Source organism: Pelecanus crispus, chromosome 2 (assembly GCF_030463565.1).
Source record: "Pelecanus crispus isolate bPelCri1 chromosome 2, bPelCri1.pri, whole genome shotgun sequence".
Lineage (NCBI taxonomy): Eukaryota > Metazoa > Chordata > Aves > Pelecaniformes > Pelecanidae > Pelecanus > Pelecanus crispus.
Window position 1 is genome coordinate 38,464,180 of NC_134644.1, and position 24,849 is coordinate 38,489,028.

A 24,849-nucleotide genomic window follows, 5' to 3' on the forward strand; every position below is an offset into this window, starting at 1 on the left:
CTTTTTCCATTTTAAAGCCAAAACCAGCTTCCCTGAGGGGGCAAAATTTTCTGAAAATTTTCTAGCATCCTCAGCATTACATTTCTCCAAGCCAGAAACTGCATATATAAAAATCTGAGTTTTGAAATACACTTTTCTTCCTGCTTTGAAGTATTTAAGATTAAATGACTGATAGTTTAAAAATGTAAGTGCAATAGATTATAGACAAAATTATACAATATATTTTCAAGCATTATGTTTTCTAATTAAATTAGTAGCTCATTGATACACACAGGGTTTTATTTTTTGGTGGTCTGAATGCCTACTCAATTAAAAATTCCCAGGATCCCTGACAAACTGACTTTTACATGACTGAGAAACTGGTAAGTCCAATGAAAAAAGAAAAAAAAGCAGATGGTCATTATTTTTGTTTTCCTAAATGCAAAGTATTACCTTAACCAAAAATAGAAAAGGTTGCATTTATCCCCAAAACTCAACTTGCTGTTTGAAAAAAGCAAATATTACCGATTTCAGAAATGCACATGTAAAAAAAGTATATCTTAGTATCAGTGAAATGTAAGAGTTCAACACATTAATATTTATAAAGCACTGCATGAATGCAAGTTAAATTAATTCTTTAAGTCAAAAAAGACGGTGCCCATTTGCATTTCAACAAGTGAAACTTTTCCATCTATTTGACAGAGACAAGACTATAAAAGGTCTCAAATTTCTCCAATAAAAGTGGAAATTACATCTCAATATTTCGTCAGAGATTAAAAACAGAATTTTAGATGAATTATCTGATACAAAGATGGAAGTGAGGGTGCTGCTTCAAGATCTACAGAAGTAGAGCACTTTAAGACAATTAAATGATTTCCCTGCAGGCAATGTCTTTTCAATCCAAGCTAATGACATCATTTAAGGAGGATGGTCCATTTAACTGAAAGGATCTTTTACAAGGCAGACAGACAGAAGGCAATCCGGGAATGTTTTCAAGGACTTCCCATATTTCAGAATTATAATGGTGAAATGCCTACATCAAAATCTTAAACTCAAGCATTAATCAACAAAATGAAAGACTAATTTTATAAGAAAAATGTAATAAAACTCATTTTAAGAAGTTTTCCCTTCATTATTTTTTCCTTTAAAGGAACCAATTCTCTCCTAATGGTAATTATGCTGCTTTGGAGTAATGATAATACTCAGGCAGCTCAGTTTTAGGCTGCTGTTTTTAAAGAGAAGCCAAATCACTTCAATCACTTGCAAGTTGAAGAGTAACTTTCATAAACTTTTCCACCAGTTTATGTAAGTTAGTTGTGATCTTTCAGATAGACCATACTGAAAGTAGTAAAGTATGTTCTGGAGGCAACAGTATAATGCTTTCTATATACCAGCCTTTAAATTGCACTACCACCTTTTCCATAATGGCAAAAAAAGCCACGCCCTCAACTGAACCAGTAAGGGAAAACTCACAGTTTTAGTGTCTGTATCAGCAGTTTAATGCACTGCTATAACTCCTGGGGAGGGGTGAAGGAGTGTTGGGATCCTATACCTTGTATTATCTAAATGATTTTTCTGATAGTGAAAAATCAGGGTAGAATATGCTATTTTTTAAACAGTTAAAGGAACACCAACATTTTCATATTAAAATAATAATATTAAAACTAAGACATTATACAAAACTGCAGACACCTCTTGTACTTCAGAAGGCAGCACCAGTTTAAACCCAACCAAAAAGAGTCTTTTTACCATTTACAATAACACTCAAAGTCATGGAAGTTGTATACACGTTAGGATGACATCTGTTAATAAATGATGTGGTTCTGAGGACAGAAAAAAAAAAAAAACAACTTTACCCTATGTCCCTTTAATATCCATTTCAAATTGTCAAAAAGCTCAGAAAGCTGGAAAGTGTGAGACATAATGGAGAGATCTTACCATGTAAGCAGGAGCTAGAAAACGCAGAACTACTCCTGGCTCTTAACCAGATTCCTTTTGCAATCTTGGACAAGTCAGAGCTACTTTGCCTCCACTGCTCCTCTTCATAACAGAGAAGCAGTATTCACATCTTTCTAGAAATGCTGTGAAATGTTGTTGGTTTCATTAAGTTCTTTTTTAAAAAAATATTTACAGGGAAAAACATTTCATTTTCTGGCCTGCTGAGCCACTTCACTGTTTCTGCCCCGCCTCACTCACACACACACACTTTTTCAAAGTAATGTAAGCAATTGGAGGGAGGGAGAGAGGGCGGAGGGAAGGTTACAGCATGTCTAAGACTAAGATGTCACATATGTACCAATTCATGCATTTCACAGAAAACCGCATACTTTCTTCTGTGACTACTATAGCATACATGGGATTGACAGAAAAACTGAGGAAAAGACCATGGAAAGAGGATACTTACAGTAAACAGCAAGATGACTCTGATTATCTAAATTAAATGAGTTTCCAAGGAAAACAATTTTTGATCCTGATAATGCTGCCTTCTCCCCCCCTCCTTTTTATATATGAAATCAGGTCAGGTACAAATGCTCTTATCTAACACATATGAATAAGTCATTGCAAATGGTGGTAGTTCAGGACATACACCAATATCAAAACCAAAATTTTCCCTCAGTTTGAACATGCACTTTTTCAATTCTCACCGTCACTCAAGAAACAAAATATCAACTGTAAAAAGTAAGTTGTTTTAGTTTAAGGACTTAACTGAGCTTTTGTCTCTCTACCTCTTTCCCCACATCAAGAATGTGGGTATCCTGCAGTGGTGAACAAGTAGCACAACAAAAGAATGCTGACTATTAATCCCTGAATATAGTAATATGGAAATAATAGTAAGTGGCAATGCACAGAATAGTACCGCTACATTCCTAACCACCTAGGTTTTTCTTAGTTGACAGTTACGTTTCTAGTAAAAGAGGAAGAGATTTCTATGGACTTCAACTGACATGACAGATTTAATTCCAGTCCCTGCTACACACCTTCTGTACCACCTAGGTCCTCCACTAGCATATTTGCATATCTATTTCCAAACCCTTTCTCCCACTTTTTGTTTTTTATCCCGATTAGGTTCTCTGAAGCATGGACTCATTCAAATTAAGGGCACATACATACAGTGGAGGATTCTAAAGCTGCCTTGATCCAATGAAAATAAGATGACACATGAAAAATACATTACGCACATTTATTGGCACTTAGCCAATATTCATAGCTTTGTCATTTTTTCACCCCAGAAGCTAGATCACAGCTTCAGTTTGTACATAAACTGAACTCCCATAAGCAGCCAATGAATTCAGGTCTAGCAACAAAACATATCAAAATAAAAATCTAACTATTATAAAGGTTCCTTTTTATATTGGTTCCCCCAAAAGTATTTGCATCTACAACAGTTATGCTAATGCACTGTCAGATTTCCTCGCATGAACTTACAATCCTCTAAAAATAATACACTTTGACAACAAATTCTTGAAAAACACTTGACAAAATTGTGCTAGAGAACACTACATGGAAGCCAGTCAGTGACATGAAGTACTAAAGGAAAAGACTCCCGGATTAACTTCTTCGTGCATTTTCTTTACCAGTTTGTCTTTATATCACTACCAAAGCCCATTTCTGTGCAAGATTAGAGGTATATTGAATGAATAAAATGACTAATCACAGTTCAATTTGTTCTTATTTCATGAACATCATTTTATTCAATAGTATATGTATTAGCCAATAAAACATACTGGCAAAAGTACTTACTTCTGGGTCTGGAAGGGAAATACAATACACATATAACTTTGTTCAAAGTATTTACAAATTGCTGGTATATTACTTAGAACAATCTTACACATGAAGGTTCTAGCATGAAAAAGCCATCAGAGCTAGACAACTGACTCTCACTCCTAAAGGACCCATGAAGAGCTCCAGAAGGATCATCAATATAAGTATCAAACCAAAAGGACAAATTATGGCCTCATCTGTACAGCAGTGGGAACCAGAATAACCAGTTATGTTGGAAACACACTCTTCTTTATTATAATGCTACCTTAGAATAGCGTTGTTCTGTTTTATTTGTTAAAAGGCAGGGGGAGCCCAAACAACAACCTAAACCACTCCAGTTCTGAGCTTCTCAATTTATTTCTCAGTTTTAAGGTGATTATCATTGTTTCAGCTTCTTCAGCTTCACACACACATGATTTTGGGGTTTTTAAACATTTTGACTCAGTAGATTTGCTTTTTGTACAATATTTTCACCTGCTTGGTTTATATTTGTGATGTTCTTCATTGAAGGCTATTTTTAATTTAAGACCTGAATCATCACTAACTGCAGATACAGTGGAGAAATTCTCTACCTGACATTCCTGAGGAGACAGTAATCACAGAACTTGGAAAAGAAGTAGTCAGTTGAAAAAAGACAGGCCTAGAAATTTAATTAAGGTACAGACACTCAAGGCTCTTTCCAAAGCATAGCAAGCAGCTATTTGGTACCAACACAATAAGGTATGAATCATTGCACCTCATTATTATTCCCTAAAAAGGAAAACAAAACCAAACAAAAACTCAAAAGGCCTGTTTCCGAAGGACAAAGGCAATTAACGGGGGGGGGGGGGGGGGGGGGGGGCAGGGAGAAATCGAGTGACAGTGTATTGGAGTGGCAAGGGAATTTAAAGATGCCATGCACATTAAGTTATATTTCCTAAATTAGGGCTTAACAACAACAAGAACTGTAGATTCCTCAAACCTGCTTAAAGTCAAATTTACCCCAGGTTGAAAACATCCTGGGAGCACAAAAAAGCTGGTTTAATTTCCCTTCTCAACATATGCACTTGTAAAGGTAGAAATCCTTGTAGATTCTATCTTGGAAAAGGAAAATAAAATGCCACTAATATAAACAAGATAGTGGCTTAGTTGTGACACACAGCTTACCCAAAAATAGGTACAGACGTGCAGCTTCAGTCTTCATACATTTGGTGTTCTGCACACCATAAAACATTCCTTTATTTCTACCTATCTTGAGCTATACAACAAAAATCATCCATAATAATTTTTACAGACTTCTTAACATAATCCAAGAGATGCTTCTAAAGAATAATAATAAATAAACAAACAAACAAAAGAGTCTTTATATGTATTATGGTTATGTTCATACACAAGTCAGTCACTCAATATCTCAATGACTGTTAATGAAACTGAAAGCCTAATTAGCAAGATGAGGGGAATAACCCCAGCATTCTGGCCCACCTCCAATATGAATAATTGGATCTACCTATGCAAAATCCCCCTTGTCATTTCAATTAGGTGAGATATTCCTCATATCCTGCTCTTAAATTGCTTGGTATTGTTTATAGTGCCATTGTAAAAGCTACTGCATTCTGTCCTAGATATATTTGCATTTTGGTAGTAGCGATATGGCAATTCCTACGTATTTTAGTTACTCTGTTCAAAAAGCCTAGTACTTGCAAAAGGCTGCCTGTTATTAAAAAAAAAAACAACCCCACAACCAAAAAAGCCCATTAATTCATTGTGCATATATTACTGAAAGAAGTATATTATCTGTGTAGAACACAGATAACACCTTAACAGGTATCAAGGAACAAAAAAAAGTCAACCAGAGGTAAGCATCTCTTCGGCAATTCAGCAGCATAACAAGCTGCTACCTTATCACACAATCACAACTCTGAATGTCTCAGAAATTAAGCCAAAGCTAACACCTCTCCCTACTGACTGTGAAATCCTAGCAGTATGCTGAAACACCCTTCTAGAAATTTACATATACATGCATCAAATTTACCACAGAAGAGAATGAAGTCAGTCACCAATCAGCCCTTCCAGGGCCTCCAAAACACCAGTTGCACCTTTTCTATGCCCTGCTTCCTGCTCAGCAGTATGCACATGCCAAATACCTGGTCCCCAGAACAGCCACTGATTCCCCCTCATCGCTTTCGTTTTGTCTTGCTCCCCCACAATCCCCCAAATTCTCTAAAAAGCCTAAGTTTTGGCTTGTGATTTATTTAAAATTGCTCATCTGACTAAAAAAAAGAATTCCTACATGAAAAAGGATTTAAAACTTTGGTAGGTTTAATGTTGACTTAAAGAGGGACATCTGGGGTTTGTTATTGACTCACCATATCGGAGAGCTTTCTCCCTCTCCTCTTTTGGCTCTGAATTGCCACTGAAATGGTTATTAGTAAGTAAACTCCTGAATGCTTACATTAGCCATGCTAATATGGCCCACAGTCCTTTTATTGTGCACTCTGGCTTTAACTCTCCCTATCCCTTAAAATATACAGTTTTAACAGACTATAAAATCCACTTAGAAAAGTACTCACTGGTTTTAGTTATGAAAGCTAAAAGATGCCTTCTATTCAGGAAAATATGCAAGCAGATATCTGCATCAAAACTCCACATTAAAACCAACTGTACTTACTATTTCATGCAACATTTCAGTAACCACGTCAGCGATTTATTGCTCCACTATGGCAGTATGGAAAGTTCCACAATAAAATACAGGCCAGGAGTGTAAAGAGCTGTAAAACCATAAAAAAAAAAAAAAAAAAAAAAAAAAGAGTTTGCTTTTTCTTGCCCTGGCGTCCTAGGACTGTAAATCTCAGGCTTTCTTTTCTCTAAATTGTCTTTTTTCAAGGATTACCAGTGTTATAAATACCTTTGCCTTCTACTGACTAGACACATTTCCTTCTGTAGACTCACTTCCTGTGGGAGATGTTAAATCGAAAGTTACACACACACGCACTATCAGAATTGCAATCATTGCCGCACTTCTGTTAATATATTTTAAAAAAGCACCAAGAATAGAACAGCTTCCACTTTATCATTATCTTCTATAAAAGGAATATCATTCCTGTATGGGAGATAGTAATATATGTATTAAAATTTATTTCAAAATACAGTAGAAATTAATTTCCATTAAGTAGACCTGCTGGGGAAAAAGCTGCACACACCAATGATTAAGCGTAAGTGTGCATCTGTCCTTTAAATACGCATAGCAGTAATAGCTTAGACATAGGAGTTCCTCCGATAAGTTTACAAAAGACAAAGAAAAAATTGGTTGTAAACTCTTCTGCATTGCAAAGATCTCTTTTGTCTGTCAATCAACACAAAAGTATTATTCCACCATCACAAAAGGCAAACCTTTGGAGGCAGTATAGGTCTGTGTGTTGTGCAAATGTGCAGTTGCTAAGAAGCAAATATGCTTCTCTTCTAATCAAATAGCCCAGCTCAGCAATGCTGCTGGCTTGGGGCAAGAAGCAAATTCCACCAGCCACAAACTTAGAAACAGTCTTGAATTATTTGTTGCTGACCGCTGGCTGAACCCTGTCCTGATGAGCACCATCACCATTAGCCACTTCTCAGTGTATTCCATCAACCAATGGCAATAGCAGCATGCTACAGCTCAGGCTGCAAGGAATTGATCAAACAGGGTAATGAGACTATTTCTTCATGGAGGTTATTTTAAATGAATATAAATATTTTCTTTCTACATAATTTGCCACAAAAGGTCACTGAACTCCCTGCGATTCTAAAGAAAAATGCTGTGGTATCCCCTTTATATATTTGAGTTAGGATATAGCCAACAAACAATTCCAGGCATTTTTGATGATCGTGTAAATCTTAATGAGGTGGCATCCCAGACAATTGATTAGCGGCAACATTTTATCTTCACATTTAGTTACGAACAAAAAGAAGATTTGGTGCTATTTTAGAAAATCATGATATACCTACGCCCTTAAAATCTTTCATGAGAAGATATATTCTGTGAAGCTAAAAACTTACACTTTTACTATTACGACAGATCATGCATATTTAGCTATGCTTGCCATACTTTGATATTATAGCCCTTTCTACAGATTCTTTCAGCTGAACTCATATGTTAAAAATGTCCACTTTGTATCAGAGTCAAGTTACTGATAAGACAACCCACATTCAGACACCGTCTGTCGTCATCATCTTCTTTAAAAGACTTCTATAAAGAGACACCAAGAGATCCTTGAAATTTAATTCAAACCAACTGCTACAAAAAACTCACCAAGGCTCTCCTTGCCCCATATAAGATTTTTAGTCCTATCGTTTCCAGTACTGGACAATTTCTCCAGTGCTGGGAAAGCACAATAATATTGATTTAAATATCAGCTTAATAGTATTTTATTAGCAAGGGCATTACACTAGGGTAGTACTAAGACTATGATAAATAAATAGTGCTTATTGTTTTCTACTTTTAGGAATAATAATATAAAAATATTCCAACAGGCCAACTAAATACAATTGTTCATGTTTGAGAGTTCACAAGGTTACCTTGAACAACTTTTAAGAAAATACTTTCAACACAAAAGAAAATTTAGATTTACACCCAGGGATAAGTACAATTCATTCATCTGAGATATAGCACTTGAAAATGATAGTTAAAGTAAAAATTTTTTTTAAAATAATATATATATATAAAGGATTTAAGTTAGTAAGCCTTGTCCTGATTAATAGGAGTTCACTTACATAATAATAGAAGGGGCTTTGGATTTTTCTTTTTTTCACCAAAAATATTCAAAGCAATTTTTTTTAAAGCAGAATAAAAATCTGTTATCTGAAACTCTGTTCTTCATATTTTGTACCCCCCCAAATGAATGTTTCTGACCAGTAGAGGAAATAAAAATAAAAAAATAATTAAGAAATTAATAAGAGTAATAATAATTACAAAAAGAGTTTAGATCAAGAGGATTCTCCTCCCACCTCCCATCCCCATTAAAATACTATTTACAGAGCATTCTTTTCTAACTCTTTATCAATACTATCATCATATCTTGTACGGCAGTGAAACACATCTAAGACTTGAATAGAATAAAGCAACTCAGATGTGTTTGTTCTACTGAGCCATCATTTCTAGAAGCTTGGTTTTTTGGTTTTGGGTTTTGGTTGGTTTTGTTTTTTTTTTTTTTAAAGAAAACTGTAAAATGGTAGTTCTGTGATTAAAAAAAAAAAAAAAAAAAAAAAAAAAGATAGCTCTGTTGGCTGGTTATTCCAAAACATAAAGCTGGTTACATCTGTTACACAGACCCTACAAATTCTTATTGTTTATCCATAATTTCTTTAAAAAGTGAAAGCTCCCAAAAATAAACAAGTAGACAATTCTACATTAACATTGAAGATCTATAAAAATCTGTAAGAGGACATGATGCTAGTACTATTCAAAAAGTACAAAAATCCTGGCAAACTGTATTTTAAACATGGGTGGAAGAAGCCAACTGATACATAAATCCTAATTTTTCCTCAAAGAGATCCTATATTAAGTCCTAAATTCCTTAAAAAAAAAAAAAGTGGTCCCTTACAACACCAATAAAAAACAATATTCACTTGGGGGGTAGGGGGGGATGGTGGAAATCAGCACCCACTAGCAGAAGACGTCTCATCAACGGACTAACATTTGACAAAAATCAGTGGAAACAGCAAAGAAGCCAATACAACTTCCAGTGCCAAGGAGCCAGATGGCACTGCTGGAAAAATTATATCTACAGACTGGCAGCTTGATCCCATGATTATTGCCCAAGGGAGGAGGAAGAGGAAAACAAGAGGTATTTCAGTGTGATGGAGTAAATCAATTATCACCAGCTCACTATGGCATTTTCACATTATTTGTACACCACATTCTAAATATCGCTCAAATGAATGAGAGCACTGGAAGATTCCAGCGATCTGAGACAGGAGAAAAAACAAAAAAAGGTATGCCGTATATTAAAAGTGCAATACATACTTAAATGCACCTCTATCAACTGCATCTCATAGTCCATTTTCCAAATAAAATTTGCAGATATGTTGTGGTTAACAAGTAAAAACAAAGTTTTTATTTTGCGGGTTTTATTTTCCACCTAAAATTCCAGACATTACCTGTACAGATCACAGAAAAAAAAAAAATCTCTGCATTTCTCAATGTTATGACTGCATTCTTTTGTGTATTTTCAACTCTTAACTTGCAGTTATTCTACACACACAATTACAGAATAACCATTTTGCTAAAATATTCCAAAAAGCTTTGATCAAAAAAGTTTGTCGTAGTCTCACCAATTACTTTTCTGTTAAAATACAATATTAAAGCTAGATTCTGAAGAAGCTGTTAAAGGGAGAAAAATTACTCCACTCCTACTTTCATATAAGGAAAGCTGTTCTAGAAATCAAAAAGACAAACTTTTTTCCCCATCACCTTCATATGCATACGTATTCAAATTACTGACACAAAATAGACAGAATTATAAGAATGTGTTAGACCCCCCCACACCTGAAAACAGGCAAGGTTAGGGTTTTTTTTTTTTTTACTGGAAGTCAATGACAACACTTCCCTTGACGACTTTTCCAGGCAACGGCAATAATAAGGCCATTTCCTGTATCAATGCTTGCGAAAGAGTAATTTATCTGCTACCCACCAAAAAGATTTGGACCACCTTCACTTCACTTGTATCCATCCCATTTTTGTCTTATAGGACAGCCTTCTACACAGTGCAAACATCCTTCTGCCCCCAATCACATTCTTTTGACACTAATCCTTTTCCCTTACCTTTTCAATGCAAAGTGGTGATACACAATTGCAGATACGTGAAGTACATAATAAACTAACTGTATCTTTGAATACACATTGTGAGTATTTATACATCACCCATGTTCATATAGAGAAATACAAAACTTGACTGTTGAGGAACAAGCAAAAAGATGTTTTTCATGAAGACAAGGATATCTCTGGGAAGTTATTATCAGGCTGTGATGTACCTTCCATTAAGGAATGTGTGTTCAGCTAGATGGAGTAAATACTCAGAAGGCGGCCAGGAAAATCTTGTTTAGACCAGAAGAGGTTTTCCTCCACTTTATAGTATAGATCATTCATAATTCCTTGCCCAAAACAGGGCCAAAACTATTTCTGACTACCAGCAGTAGGGAAGAGAGGGCTAAAATCCTCATGGGATATTACCTGTCATTATTGTGATAGTTAGTGGTGAATAGGCTCTGACCAATATTAGTTAAGAACTGTAGTAATAAATTTAGTTTGGAGAAAAGATGGCATTCAGCATTTTTAGCCTACTACTCTGAAGTCCTACTCTTGTAAGTAATACAAGTAAACATCTATGAAGAATTACTGAGGAAAACTATCAATCAAACTAACGCTGTCTAGTGACAGATGTCCAAAGAACTATGGTTCCTGCTGCAAATTTTTAAGCAGTGAACAATACCTGCAACATCTTCTTGATAAGGGCAATAATGAACTTGCCCAAACAGTAGATATCATAAAGATTTAATTTACAATGTTTTCTTTTCTTTGCAAAACACTTTAATAAACCTTTTCATGACATAGTTTTTACTTTTCCATTCAAATTTAATCTCAAAATTCACAAATATTAACCCACTGCAACCTCCCTTTTATTTAAAAGGAAACAAACCCAAATCCACCAAATTAATGCCTGGATTGCATGACACCTGACAGAAAACAGGCCCTTCTTGTACTTGCTTAAGCTCTACAGATACACTTTGCACCTCTACAGAAGGTACTAATCAGTTAAAACACAAAAACAGGAATATGAGAAAAATCTTTTTCTGTTTATTGGTATTGATACACACTTCAGTGCACTGCAGTGCATAGAATAAATTAAATATGGGCAAAAATTCCTCATCACCAATTCAGAGAAAGAAAAGCCTACACCAAACTTACTTTTAATTCTTACTTTTATTGAAAGGTTGTATTTTTTTTTTTTTTCAGTAGGTTCCTATATCCAGGCACTCTAAGGCCTCATCCTTGACACGGAAAACATGGAGTATCACACAGAGCATTGTTTTACATATTTCTGATCTAGCCTAAAACAAGCCATTATGTTTTCGTAGAGTTTGTTCTCCCCTGAGATGTTTGGTGCTACCGCATAGCATATGCTGAAGGCAGGCAGACCCATTTTCCTGTCCTACTTGGTAGACTATCAGGAAGGAATAGATGCCTCCTGCCTTGAATGCCGAGCAGCAACAATCTGTTGGACTTGCTCACCTCTGGAAAGGTACTAGGAGAGTACCCACCTCAAGGTGCCACTGAAGTAGCGTGAAGCAGTGCTATCACCTACAATTGATGCATCTGTCTGTTTCTGGGAGGGAAGGAGTAAGGAGCAGCAGGGAAGTTTACTTGCTGCTACTGCTTGGCATGAAGAAAGAAAGAGGAATTACAGGGAAATCAGAAGGTAGAAATTCACTCAGCTGAGGAAAGCATTAATAAGGTCCATATATAAAATCCATAATTAACAGCCTCCAAAACACACTTAAAAAGCTTATCACATATCAAAGAGGCTGAAGGAAAACCTTCCCTCTTCCTTTTTATTTCAGCTATTTGTGATGTATAAGAACCAATCTAGAAAAACATTAGGCTAGCAAGCAATATAAAGTAAATAGAAAAATCTATTGCACTTCAGCTTTCTGGGTTTTTTTTAACCATAATATTGTTAGATACCTTGAATAAAATTATGATCTAATATGAAAAAGAAATGGGTTAAGCAGATTATTATTTGTTTTTTATTGTGGATATTGTCCTGCATAGTGGTGGAGCATACATGGCTGTTTTGTTATTGCTCAGTCACTGAAGCAACTTAGATGAAATAAAATGAGCAACAAACCATGTCATCTCTCCCATGGGAGAAAGGTAAATGTTAAAAGAACACAGGGGTTTATTGTTTAATAGGAAGTTTTTCATCATGATAATTAGAAGTTCAAATGTTTTAGTATCATCAATTTGTACACACTGTTAACCTACACGATGCCATTTTTAATTTTACTGTTGACTTTAATAGGGCCAAAATTTAACTTAAAACTTCTGCTTCCTATCAGAAATTAATCCCTTCTGTTCTGCGCAAATGGTTTAAATCAAAATTAATTAGATTAGCTTTGCATATTTCACATGCACTTTTTTGGTTTTTTAAACTTCTTGCTTCTCCAAAATAAGTCATTGTTGCTATATTCACTGCTATGGATCCTACAAACGAACAAACAAGCAAGCACTGCAGCTGCTTATTCTTTTCATGAGGTTTCAACAGCAGTTACATGTGGAAAGTTATAAAGACTCTTCTTAGTCTTCAAATATATTCATGACAGAAGGGGGAAAAACAGGAATTACACCATCATTGTGTCCTTTACGGACAGAACAAGAGTCAAGTGTCAACAGACTGCAAGAAGAGTTTAGGGTATGTATCCTGTACTAGAAGGTACACTACAGCACTGAGACAAGCTGCCTGGGGAAGACCAAAGTTCACCATTAGAGATTTTTAGGAAAGATGAGACAGGTGTCTGCCAAGAAATGTCTCAGGCATGCTAAAGGTGATACGCTGACTTTACTCTTAAGGTCCCTCCTATCCAACAAGGAGCTGATCTTCTTTAGCGCTTTTGACAATTTCAAAGTTAGCACTCTCTTCTCATTTGTTAAGCAATCAGATTTGGATCTCGGAATTTATGCACGCATGGTCCCATGTGTACCAATATCCTCAAACTGAATATTTAAAATACGCTTCACATTTTGAGTTTCTCTTTAGTACGCTTTACTTTTCATTGTGTTCCATCAGCTTGTAAAAGACTGTATTCTGGGTGACATCTAAATCTGTCCATAAGTGTCTCAGCCTAATTTCCTAGCGATGCATCCTTCCTCTGAGAGCCTCAGCATGCCACACTGGAAATTCTAGACTTCAGTCTTCCTGCTTCAGATTGAGTTGCTCATTACGATTTCTTGGAATTCTCAGAGCAACATTTCTGGTCAGTTGTATTACCTTTTCAGCCAGAAATATCCCAGAAATGCAGAATCATAACACATTGCAGTACACAGTATCTCCCCTGCCGTACAACATCTGTTCAGACACAGCAAGAGAGTCTACTAAACTGTTGATGAAAACATAGAATTACTTACACATATCAAAATAGTAAATTACACTCTTTCCCAGTCACAATTCTGACAGTAACTAGCATCTTCTCAAAACAAAGTTGGCACGCCAAAGTCCAGTCTTTACCTGTTTCCCATGGCACTGATGTTATTGCCCTCCTGCCAGCTCCTAGTAAGAGCATAAAGTAGAAGTCACCTTTTCTCACCTAAGATTGTCACAGTAAACCTAGATCTTACTTCCCCTCAATATGATCTTTTTTTAATCCAGCTTGCATATTTAAAGAGATATAAGGAATAAGAAAATACATGTTTTTCTGGCTTCAAAGAGATCTACCTATGAGAAAAACAAGACAAAAAAGAAGTTTCTCTCTTCTTTGAATGGCTACCATGCGCTTAGTTTGGAACTCTCCACAGTACTGCAAAGCAAATAACTAATCTCCTAGAATAACTCAGGTAAACTTCCAATGCTGTCATCCCCAAGACAACCAAACATCCTCTCCATGTACATTATGATGATACTAAAATAGCGGTAAACCAATACAAGACTGGGTGGGGGGACAGGAAGTGCAAAAGGAGAGCGAAGAGGACAGAAAAATCCTAGCTGTATTTTCCATTCTCCAACCTTTGCTAACTTAGTTGCTAGTACTGCTTAACTGGCTCAGTGATGGAGTACAGTTTTTGCTTTAATATAGTGTCTCAAAAATAAACTCAGTAGGAACGTAGTTGAGGAAAGTGGGAAAGTATTTGTATATGCATTGTACATAAAGATAAGGTCTTGCGTGAAACTATACCCTTCTTCAGTGACAGTATTCAAACCTTTATGCCTACCAAATGGGGGGGGGGGGGGGGGGGGCCAGGGGGGAGAAAGAAACTTAATCAGTACTCATATTTGAGACTTAAAATGTCAAAAGAAGCAGCATGCAAAATTTAGTCACAAAGTTTTTCATTCATTTCATTTCACTTTATCAATCAAATCAAAATGCAAAATACATTCATGCAAAGGAAATACTACAGATCATGTAAAATAGTTGACTCAAGCCTGCAAAGACTTGTACAGAACTTTTCCAGAGGAGTTGCATGAAAACAGAATGCTAAAACCTGTTGTTTCATCCAAAATTTATACGAATAAAAGCATGTTGCAGGGAGCAACAAATTCTGCTTATTTTCAAGACTGCACTCTGATGGCAAACAGTTAAAGCACAACCCCTTCATTTATTGTGATTCCTCAAAGTTCTCCAAATGTCCTATTTTGCTTGCTTAGGCCCTACCTTCCTCCACTTGGAGAACTATGGATTATTTTTAGTACAAGATTCTCACCCTATTTAACAATTTTCTACTGAAAAAGCATACTTTATTCATAAGCTATAGCCAAATATGATAGTTTGAAGAGCATACAGGTCCCCAGACACATTTTTAGTACCTCTCATCCTTACATGCTCAAGGCAACATTTCTAGACCTTCCTCAGAAAAGATGATGATCTAAATTATTTTATCGCAGCATTCATTGTGATCTTTTTAGATCCAGCAATTGCCCGACCACATACTCCCTGCAGAGCTAAACAGACATATCTTCTTCAGAACTGGTCAGTTCACTCACAGTACTTGCAAAGTCAGCAAGTTTGTTCCTTTAATACTAATGGCATTTCCTACTATGGAATCAAGCTACACACCATAAACCAAAAAATTTTACTGTTAAAAAAAAATCCCTTGACATCATAAGAGAAGATTACACTATTAAATAGGAAAGTTTCAGCATGGCATTGAACCTAGATTTAATACTATCCTAAGAAACCTGAAAACTAAATGAAAAACAGTAACTTTTTCCCCATTAATGTCTCAACCAAAAATTTAGTTACCAACTTTAAAGAAAGTCTTACTATTTCAATTTTTAAGTATTTTGGTATGCTTTGTTTTTTAACTGATCAAGACATATATTTTCCACTACATACATTCTTCAAAATACAGATGGAAGGGGAGTAAGAATTTACAAGACATAACATTGTTATACAATGTACTATACAAAAACCTGTCATTTAAGTTGCAAGAAACCTAGTCATCAATAAGTGAAAAAATACCCCGCTCAAAAATCAATTATGTTGAGTCTTTTGTATAGAGAAGTAGTACACCTTTCAGGCAACTGGTATTAATGAGCAGACATGGCTATAGAATCTCCATCTGTTTTTCTGACAAAGCTGTGACTACTCCAGTCTCTCATTGAAATTCCATTAATCTGGTGCACCAAGGACCAATGCGAAAATCAAAACTCCATCTAACCCTTTATCAGCTCACAATAACCTACAAGTGAACTCTGCCTGTTAGCATACAGCAAGTTATGATTTTGCTATCAATCAGGCTGTTAGCCAATAAAAAAAAAAAAAAAAAAATCATGTTAAGAAAGGAGTGCCTGGCAGTGCTGTTTTGTTTTGTCTGTCTTGTTTTGGGGTTTGTTATTTTATTTGGGGGTTTTGTTGTGTTTTATCCCTTTTCCAATTTCTGTAGGGTGTCTGGACATGTAAGCCTATGCATCATTCTCCTTCCTTGTGATTTAATTGCTGCCAGCAATCAAGTCAAAGCATCACTGAAGTGTGCTTGAATTTCATTAGAAGATATAACTTATGCTACTTTCCTACAGTACCTAATAAACCATAAAGAAACCAAAACACATATGGCTTGAGGGAATAACTGGAAAATTAGGTGGCCATTTGGGAACTGAGTGAACTTTTGAACCAGAGGAACAGAGAAAAAGAAATATTAAAAGGAAAGACAGACTTAGAATGCACACAGAGACATGGGGGTTTGACCTTTTCAGTACCTAGAAAATTACATTAGCATTATGAAAAATACATATCATGTTTAGAGTTTATAATCCATCAAAGTTTAGATACTTTGTTAGTGCCTACCATAAGGTAAAAGTCAAAAGGACAACATAACAATCAGATTTGACAAAAGGCCTTTAGGTGACCTGTGCTAATTCAGTTATCCCATACTTATTGTTAAATGGATTATCTCTCTTGTAATTAATACACCATTAGACAAAGGTCACACAAAAACTCCAGGATTTTACAATGACTGTAATGCACACGTAATACACTAATTCTTTATCTGTTACCAAGCGGGTGCCTTCACAAATTATATTTTGACAGTAACACCACAAAGTCAAATAGTGACACTTTCTGAAGTCACACAAACCTTGCAGTCAACCTACCTCAAGTATATGAAGGTAAATGCCTGTTTTGTTTGGGGTTCTTTTTAGCAGAAAATGTATATAAAAGGTTTTACATAAAAATATGAATGGACTCAAATACAAATTAAGAATACCTCAATTTGGTTACCTATAGTTAGGCCCCTCTGTTAATGCTGAGAGCCTTGATCCTACACAAATGAGCACCTGCACAGAGCCCTGCTGAACTAAACTGGTAACCATGTAAGATCAAACATCTACATTACAGATCCAGCTTCTTGGGTAGGATTTAAATATTGAACATTAACAGACTGCTAAAAAACAAAAATGGAGTATTAAGCTTCAACAGACCCATTCATGCTTATAAGAACTGAAACAAATGGCACCTCCAAGGATCTATCCACCTCTTACAAGATTCTCCCAACATACATTTTCATACATAGTCTAGGTGGCTAGACTTGAATGATGGACTACTATGTTAAAATCAAAATGGTCTTAGAACAACACACTGGACATTCAAGGGGAAAACAGAAACACTCCTCCAACAAATGAAAGTATTTATAGATCAAAATCTACCACCTTTTCTCAACTTTTCCTCGTGCTGCACTCCCACTAGATAAAGAGGATTTATCATAAAACGTAGAAAGATCAGTGAGGCAAAATCATCTTAAATATGACAGAATCATACTCACTATATTTCTACCTAAACTGGAATGAATTAGCCAAGATATTGTTGGGCCGCTATTATACCTACTGTCATAATTATAACTTCCAAAATAGGCTAAAAATTAATCAGTCATCTGCACAAATCATACAGTATTTCATATACTCTTGCATCACCATTCTTTAGCCATTCATTATTCAGGTTTATGAACATTATCACTTTTTTCTTAAGTGTTTCAAAACAAATCTATAATCATATCTCCTATTAAACAGTCATACAATTTTGTCACACACCCTTTATGCAATCAGTACCATGTTATTAAGTTACAATTAAAATAATGTTAAGATTATGTTTGTAAGCAAAAATAAATACATGGAAAGCTGCATTCATCTGTAGTTTGGAAAATTAGCTTGGGTTTTCTAAAAGCCATATTCAATTTGACTGATAATTACATTTCAACCAGAAAGCAAAACGGCTTCTTTTTATTTTTTTAATAGAAGGTCACATTGCCCGAATGCAACAAGCTCAATATAAAAAAAAAAAAAAAAAAAAAAAGTGTGATTATTATTGTAACACATTTTACAGAGTTCTGGACATAAAAAAAATTGCATTATTCTGAATCAGTGGTTAGAAGGTTTATCACTTATGCATGTACTTGACTTATCCCTGTTCTGCAATAGACATAATTTTATACCTCATAAAAGCAATTTATGTTTCCAAAGGGAATAATCTGGATAACATAAAATGTGGAGTGCTATGTTGCAGGAAGCATATTTTCATTCAGCAATTGTATTTCGAGATGGAGCTGCACAGTTTGATCATCATATCATGTCAGAAAACATCATTCACTAGTAAGTCTATCTAACTTCTAGTGCCACAAATTAATATACATCATTAATTTATTTGTACATATACTTAATTTATTGCCATATATTATCCATAGAAGGTATTTATATTATGTATACAATAATCTCAAAAATATGGACACTATGCTAAACCAAGCTTGTTAACTGTTGAAATATTCAATTGTTCATGTCTTCAGAACAGTTGCATTTAGCATTAAATTTAATGAACACAAAATACAACAACATGGAAAACAGCTATGGAGCCCAGATTTTTTTTTTTTTAAATGCAAACTCAAATTTAAAATTTATATAATGAAAACATTCTACAAAAGACTGTCTTAATGGAAGGAAACATTGTAGGAATAATTAATTTAATATTTTATGAACCTATTCTGCATGGAGTTTGCAGAAAAATATCAATCACATAAACTGTTTCATTATTTATTAGATAAATAATACAGTAAGCCATTAAGTAGCACAATAAAATTAAGCAAGAATCTGATAATGTTGAATTAACAAACAATTTGTTACTACAAATATTCACACTTTTTTAGCCACTGATCTATCTTTAAAAACATATGCATCTACAGAAGATGCTTTGTTATGAAAAAACAGGAGTTTAAAAAAAACCATGTAAATTTGAGACAGCTTCACTATGCTCTAGGACCACTAGAGAGAGCTCTTCCGTTCCTTTAAAGGTTCTTGTAAAGATAAGAAAACTGTCCAGCTTGTGATGCTTATCTGTTTATCTGATTTCCAACATTAACATTCGCATCACGAGGATCCGATTACATGAGTTTGTAGCAAAGTAGAAAGTCTAGTACATTCTAAGGTAAACAGTGTCACATACCATCAGAAGGTGCTTCATCCTCTTTATCGTACCGGTCAGATGCTATTGAGACACCATCAGGAGGTGAAGTGTTGTCAGCGTCTTCCTCATCTTCCAATTCTGTAAAAGTCAAAAACGCATTGCTAGTTAAAACAGTCTATCATACAAACACAGACAGAATCCAAAGACAAATATTTTCATTAGTAAGGAGGATACCAATTCCTATCTGAAATGGAAAAAAAATCCCATTTCTCCCAGACTCTTGTAACACGCACCTTGTACGTTCAAGCGCAGCTGTGAGCGCTGCTGTTCTAGGGCTACCTTCCAACCAGCCGCGCACATGTGGCTGCAGTGGTTTCCCTAAACGCTGTCACGTAATGAACCCGCTCCCAGCGCGGCACAGCTGACAGCTTCTCACATGGGGGGGGAAAAGAAACACCCACCACAGCAAAGAAGTGGGCAAGGGAAAGCACTGGCAGGAGAAGAAACGGGCAGTGCCAAGCTCCGAAGTTCTGCCTGTCCGAGTGCAGGAAGGAGCTGCCGCAACTTCCCTCCCAGGAACTGCCAAACTACTTTTGGCAGCAGTTTGTCGCCCTCTGCCCACTTTCGCTTTTCTTTACCGTAATTAGGCACTACTTTGCAAGCGTTGTATGTGTATTCCTCCCAGGAAAAGCCTTCTGACAGCACCCGGTCTGAACCTGCGGCTTAATGCGGCATTCTGTTGATGAGTTTCTTACATAGCTGAGAGCCCTACTACAATATATACAAAATCTACATTATTAGCTAACCTATGCACTACACTGATCAGAGTGCATTAAGTGTGAAGGTCTGGGAAAGATAAAGTGAAATCAGTATTAGTCGAGGCTTTCATTTAATTAGACAAACTTTAACATCTCCCTCCCAAAACTCACTATCTTTTCTGAGATTTTTTTTTTTAATGCCATTTGGCGAAGAAGAGGTGGAAAAATAACATAAACTACCTTGTTCTTTTTAAAAAAAAAAAAAAAATCAAGTCTTGGTGAAGGAGGAAAATCCAATAATTAAATATGATAAAAAGCGCCACACCAAAATCATAAAGCTGATGCTCCAACAGAACAAATGACCCTCAATTTTCTTAAAAGGCGTATAAAGCTGAAGTGCTCAAGCATTGCCTTTTGGTATATTCACATGCAGAAAAGCTTTCCAGAGACCTCCAGACATGCTTCTCTATTCATGCATTCCCTTTTAGAGCACTGTATCAGATAACTGATTTCTCAGAATCCAAAATAAACCCTATGCATAGTGGAAATATTCTTCTCCACACACATATGAATAGTGTTCATCAGTAGGACTGTCTATCCATGGCTGAGAGTTTTACCCCTTTGCTTCCCATTTAATAATGGAAAATCATGGAAAATTCAGAGTCCATGCCCAAAAAGCACCATAGTTGTTCACAAAGAACAGCAAGTTTTCTATGCAGGTAAGACATCAAAGCCTGATTGTTTACTTTGCTGGAGTTCTTTTACATCCCAAGATTGCTGAATACCAAACTGGTTTTCCCTTCATTAATTTAGTATGCTTTTCTTGGGAAAGCTTCCTTTCAAGCTCCCATGCCATGTAACAACTGCCTTGAATCTGAGCCTGAATCCAATCTATTTTTGACACAGCCATCTTCCAGTAGCACTCCAGCCATCGTGTTAATCTGATCAAAATATTTGCATTTCATCACACCTGTCAAACCAATCAAAAGTAAATCATCCTCTCCAGGATTCACCTCTTCCTCCAAACAGAAAACCAGAGAGCAGATAGCACATGAACAGAAAATACTATGCCATATTCACAACCTGCATGATCATCTTTCACACTTACATGCCAGAGACCAGTTGCCTGTCTCCGTCTATATATATATATCTTTATTAGACGATAGACTCCATATAAAAAGAGCAGACATGATATTCACAACCTATACAGTTATCAAAAGTTGTTCCATTCTTTTCCTGTCCTAAACTTTTACTAGTACTAGAATGCATAAATATACATATATATAAACCTCTACCTCCAATGCCTTGGTTGTCAGTCAAAAATGCCCTCTTATCAGCTGTGCATAAATATACTATCATTTAACCTTCATGAAGTGCCAGCATAAATTTAAAATATTAGGCTGTATTTCTAGAGGAAAACTTTTCCACAAACACCACACTCCAGCACTCAAAATTCATGGGCTGAATAGTACGAGTAAACCTAAGTATATCTAAACAAGTAGCACTTATGGATGAAAATAGGCGAGTACACACATAAGAACATCTCCAGAGAATTTTGCCCCACTCAGCTACACCTAATCTCTTTCAGAAAGTTGTGATTCCTTATGTAAGTTTGCATAGTTGCACCGTTAGCCTGTTCTTCCATTAAGTCACAATACTACCATTTTCTAATTATGCTAAGGATTTCAAATTCAGTAAACCTTTGTGCTTTGCATTCATATAAAAGCCAGATAATCTAGAAACAAGGGACTTTTTTATACATACGTACATATTTAGGGCACACCATGTACATATCCTAGATATATACTGTGTTTGAAACAACAAAAAACATGGGCACACCAAATGTAAATTTACAATAAAACAAGTATCTGTCCTACATCTACAATATCAAAGTTCAAAATACTCCTAAAACAAAACAAACAAATTGTTGACCTGTTATGAAGAAAGAAGTTACAAGCTCAGTGCTTTTCAAGAGTTTATAGTCTTCAAAGCATTCTCTAGATGTTAAACCCGAAATAAAGGCTCAGAGATTTCCATGGGAAAAAACTCACTGAGAAAGACAATCAGAACAAATACACAGATTCTGTGTCATACAACAGCATGTTTAGGTACCCACACTTTTTTATGTAAAAAATGTGGAGAATAGGTCACAGACACTAAATACAGCTACAAGCAACCTGTAGCCCTGCAGGGCTAGATTAAACTAAAAATATTCCATTTTTTGTTTTAGATTAAATAAACGTATTTGTAAATTTATATTATACACTGAATGCGATCCTTAAATCATCAAATTTGTATAGAAGAACTGCAGGCATTTTGATAGGAGAGCTGACTCAATGTGCTCTGGAGCTTTAACAGGCAATCGTTTCACAACATTTTTATATGCTCACATAAAAGAATGACTACAGGCTAGTGTCAGCCTCAGTTTTTTGCCTCCCAATTCTGGCAGGGTTAAAAGACATCTTAGGAGCATATGCTATTAATATATAAGGATATTGCTCCTGACAGTTCATAGAGAGGTTTCCCGTTGATTCTGTGGGGTCTCCTGCATTCCCACTCAGAGTAATCTCTGCCCTTTCTCCACTTCACATGCTCCTTCATCAAGGTGTTGCACTGCAGTTTATACTCCACCTACCGAGGAAGACTAGACAGAATTGCATTTGAAGCTACATGTGTTACTCCTTGAACAGTCAGAGGAGTCAGTGTTGAGCAGCACAAGCCACTACTCCTCTCTTCAGGTGCCAAGTACCTAAAAATACACCCGAAAAGCATCAATAAATTAAAGAAAAGCATTCAACTTGCATTTATGTAATAGAAAACCGAACTACAAAGCAACAATGGGCATCAGGTAAATGCATCCAATACAATTTGCAGGCATAATTGAAAGCATTACTGGCTAATCAGACATCTAAAAGCAAAGCATGCTCAAACGAAATGTCTATAGACTCATTAGTTGGCAGCCATTCCATTACAATCACACATAATGTCAGTAGTGCCTTGAACCTGTGCCAATGACAACAGCATAAATTTTGCATCTCATTTCTGTGGTCATAAAATTAATGATCAGTTTAAAAATACTTCTTTGCAAAAGTTATTGCACAAAGAAATGACATGAATGTGTCCCTGTTATGTAGTCACAAGGATAATTAAGGAGTTGATGCTCATTAATATAGTTTCTTGTTTCCCCAGAATACTGTATGATTTATCTGGAGGTTGAAAAAAAAAAAAAAGGTTTAATTAACAGTAGATAGTTAACAGTTAAAACAATAACAAAAATGTGTGTATGAACTGACCCTATTCTCCAGTTTTTGCAATTTAAACTAACCTCTTATAGGTTTGATATCAGAATCAGTATTTTATGTTATCTGTTAAAAAAAAAAACCAAACAGCCATGTCTTCCCTTATTAAATGCTACCTCTTCCATTACAGCTTATTTATTGATTTAGGGAATACTGCATACTAAAGGGTAAGTGTACCACATTGGGACTGAAACATAAAGGACAAACTCTCCTCATTGTAACAAGGGCTGCACACCAGTCCCTGTCCCCTGTTCTGAAGATTTCCAACAGATTTAGTTGGTACAAGCTGAATATAATGAACAGGACCGTATTACTTTGTAAGAATCCAGTTATAGTAATGAACTCCTAAGCAGATACTGATTCACCCACTAAATCTAAAAAAGAGCAAGCAAGATGTTTCAGCCAGTGCTCCAAAAGAAACTTGCTAGCTCAGGGTCTCCAGATCACTAAACACTTTCATTTTATTTCTAAAAAAGTTGAGACAGAGTGATGCATTAAAATTGCTCAAGTGTAAGCAAAATAAAACAACTCACAAAAATAAAATGACATGCAGGTCAAAACACCCTCCCTTCTTGCAATTTTGGGAGGTCCCAAGTCACAGCAGGTTAAAATCACTTCCTCCTGTCCAATCTCTGCTCTGCTAAGAACCCACCAAACAAAGAACAGGATGAAGCCACCAAGTGCATAAGTGCAAGGTCCTCACTACACAGTTTTTCACAAAAATAACTAGAAAAAGTTGCTTCCAAGCTGTCACAGGTATACTTTAGCCTTTTGATAGCAGCAGTCCATTTTTTAAGAAGATGCTACTGACCCAATCCACCAGTCATCTTGCAAGACTGGATTCTTCTGACAGCCACTTTCTCGACGTATGCCTTGCCATGCAAGCTGCTCTGACACACTCATTCCTGAAGAGTCATCTAGAGTCTCATATTAACACGATGCTTTCTAATGGCTTATTTTGTAAAGGTCAAGTAGGGATTCTTTAGCAGCTATTTGTTAAAACAATACTGAAACAGCATTAGGTTTGTAAGCAAATACGCTTCAAGCAAGAAAAGCAACACAACTTTTACTTCCTGAGCTGCCTCTCGTTCTGATGATGCACATCAAGACAAGACCATTTTGTGCTGCACTGGTGGCTGCATCTTGTGCTGCTTGAAATTGCACTTGGCATGGACACTTCACAGATAACAGCTGTGTGTAGCTGAAAGGGACAACACAGTGACTTGCCTACAACAAAACCCTCCAGACTTCCACGATAGAGTGATATTTGGCACACTTCTAATGCATCTGACGGTCTCTCCAGAAATACATCATGATGATCCTCAAAGGACTGAGTAACAACTAAGTCATATCTTTCCCATTTATGGTCAAATACTAACATCGTATTTATGCTCCTGACTGAAAGCTCAAGTGTTTTAAAATACAGAACTCATATCCTCTGA

General features: G+C 35.9%; 1 protein-coding gene across 1 annotated transcript in view; it reads right to left on the minus strand.

Moving 5' to 3' along the window:
- SKAP2 (src kinase associated phosphoprotein 2) overlaps positions 1–22,781 on the minus strand; it is a 99,859-nt gene extending 77,078 nt beyond the window's left edge. The window contains exons 1-2 of the mRNA XM_075705404.1: positions 22,744–22,781; positions 19,390–19,488 (exon numbers count right to left, since the gene is read on the minus strand). Of these exons, the coding sequence (XP_075561519.1) occupies positions 19,390–19,488; positions 22,744–22,768 (124 nt within the window). The 5' untranslated portion in view covers positions 22,769–22,781. The remainder of the gene's footprint in view (positions 1–19,389; positions 19,489–22,743) is intronic.
- Between the last annotated feature and the right edge of the window lie 2,068 nt (positions 22,782–24,849).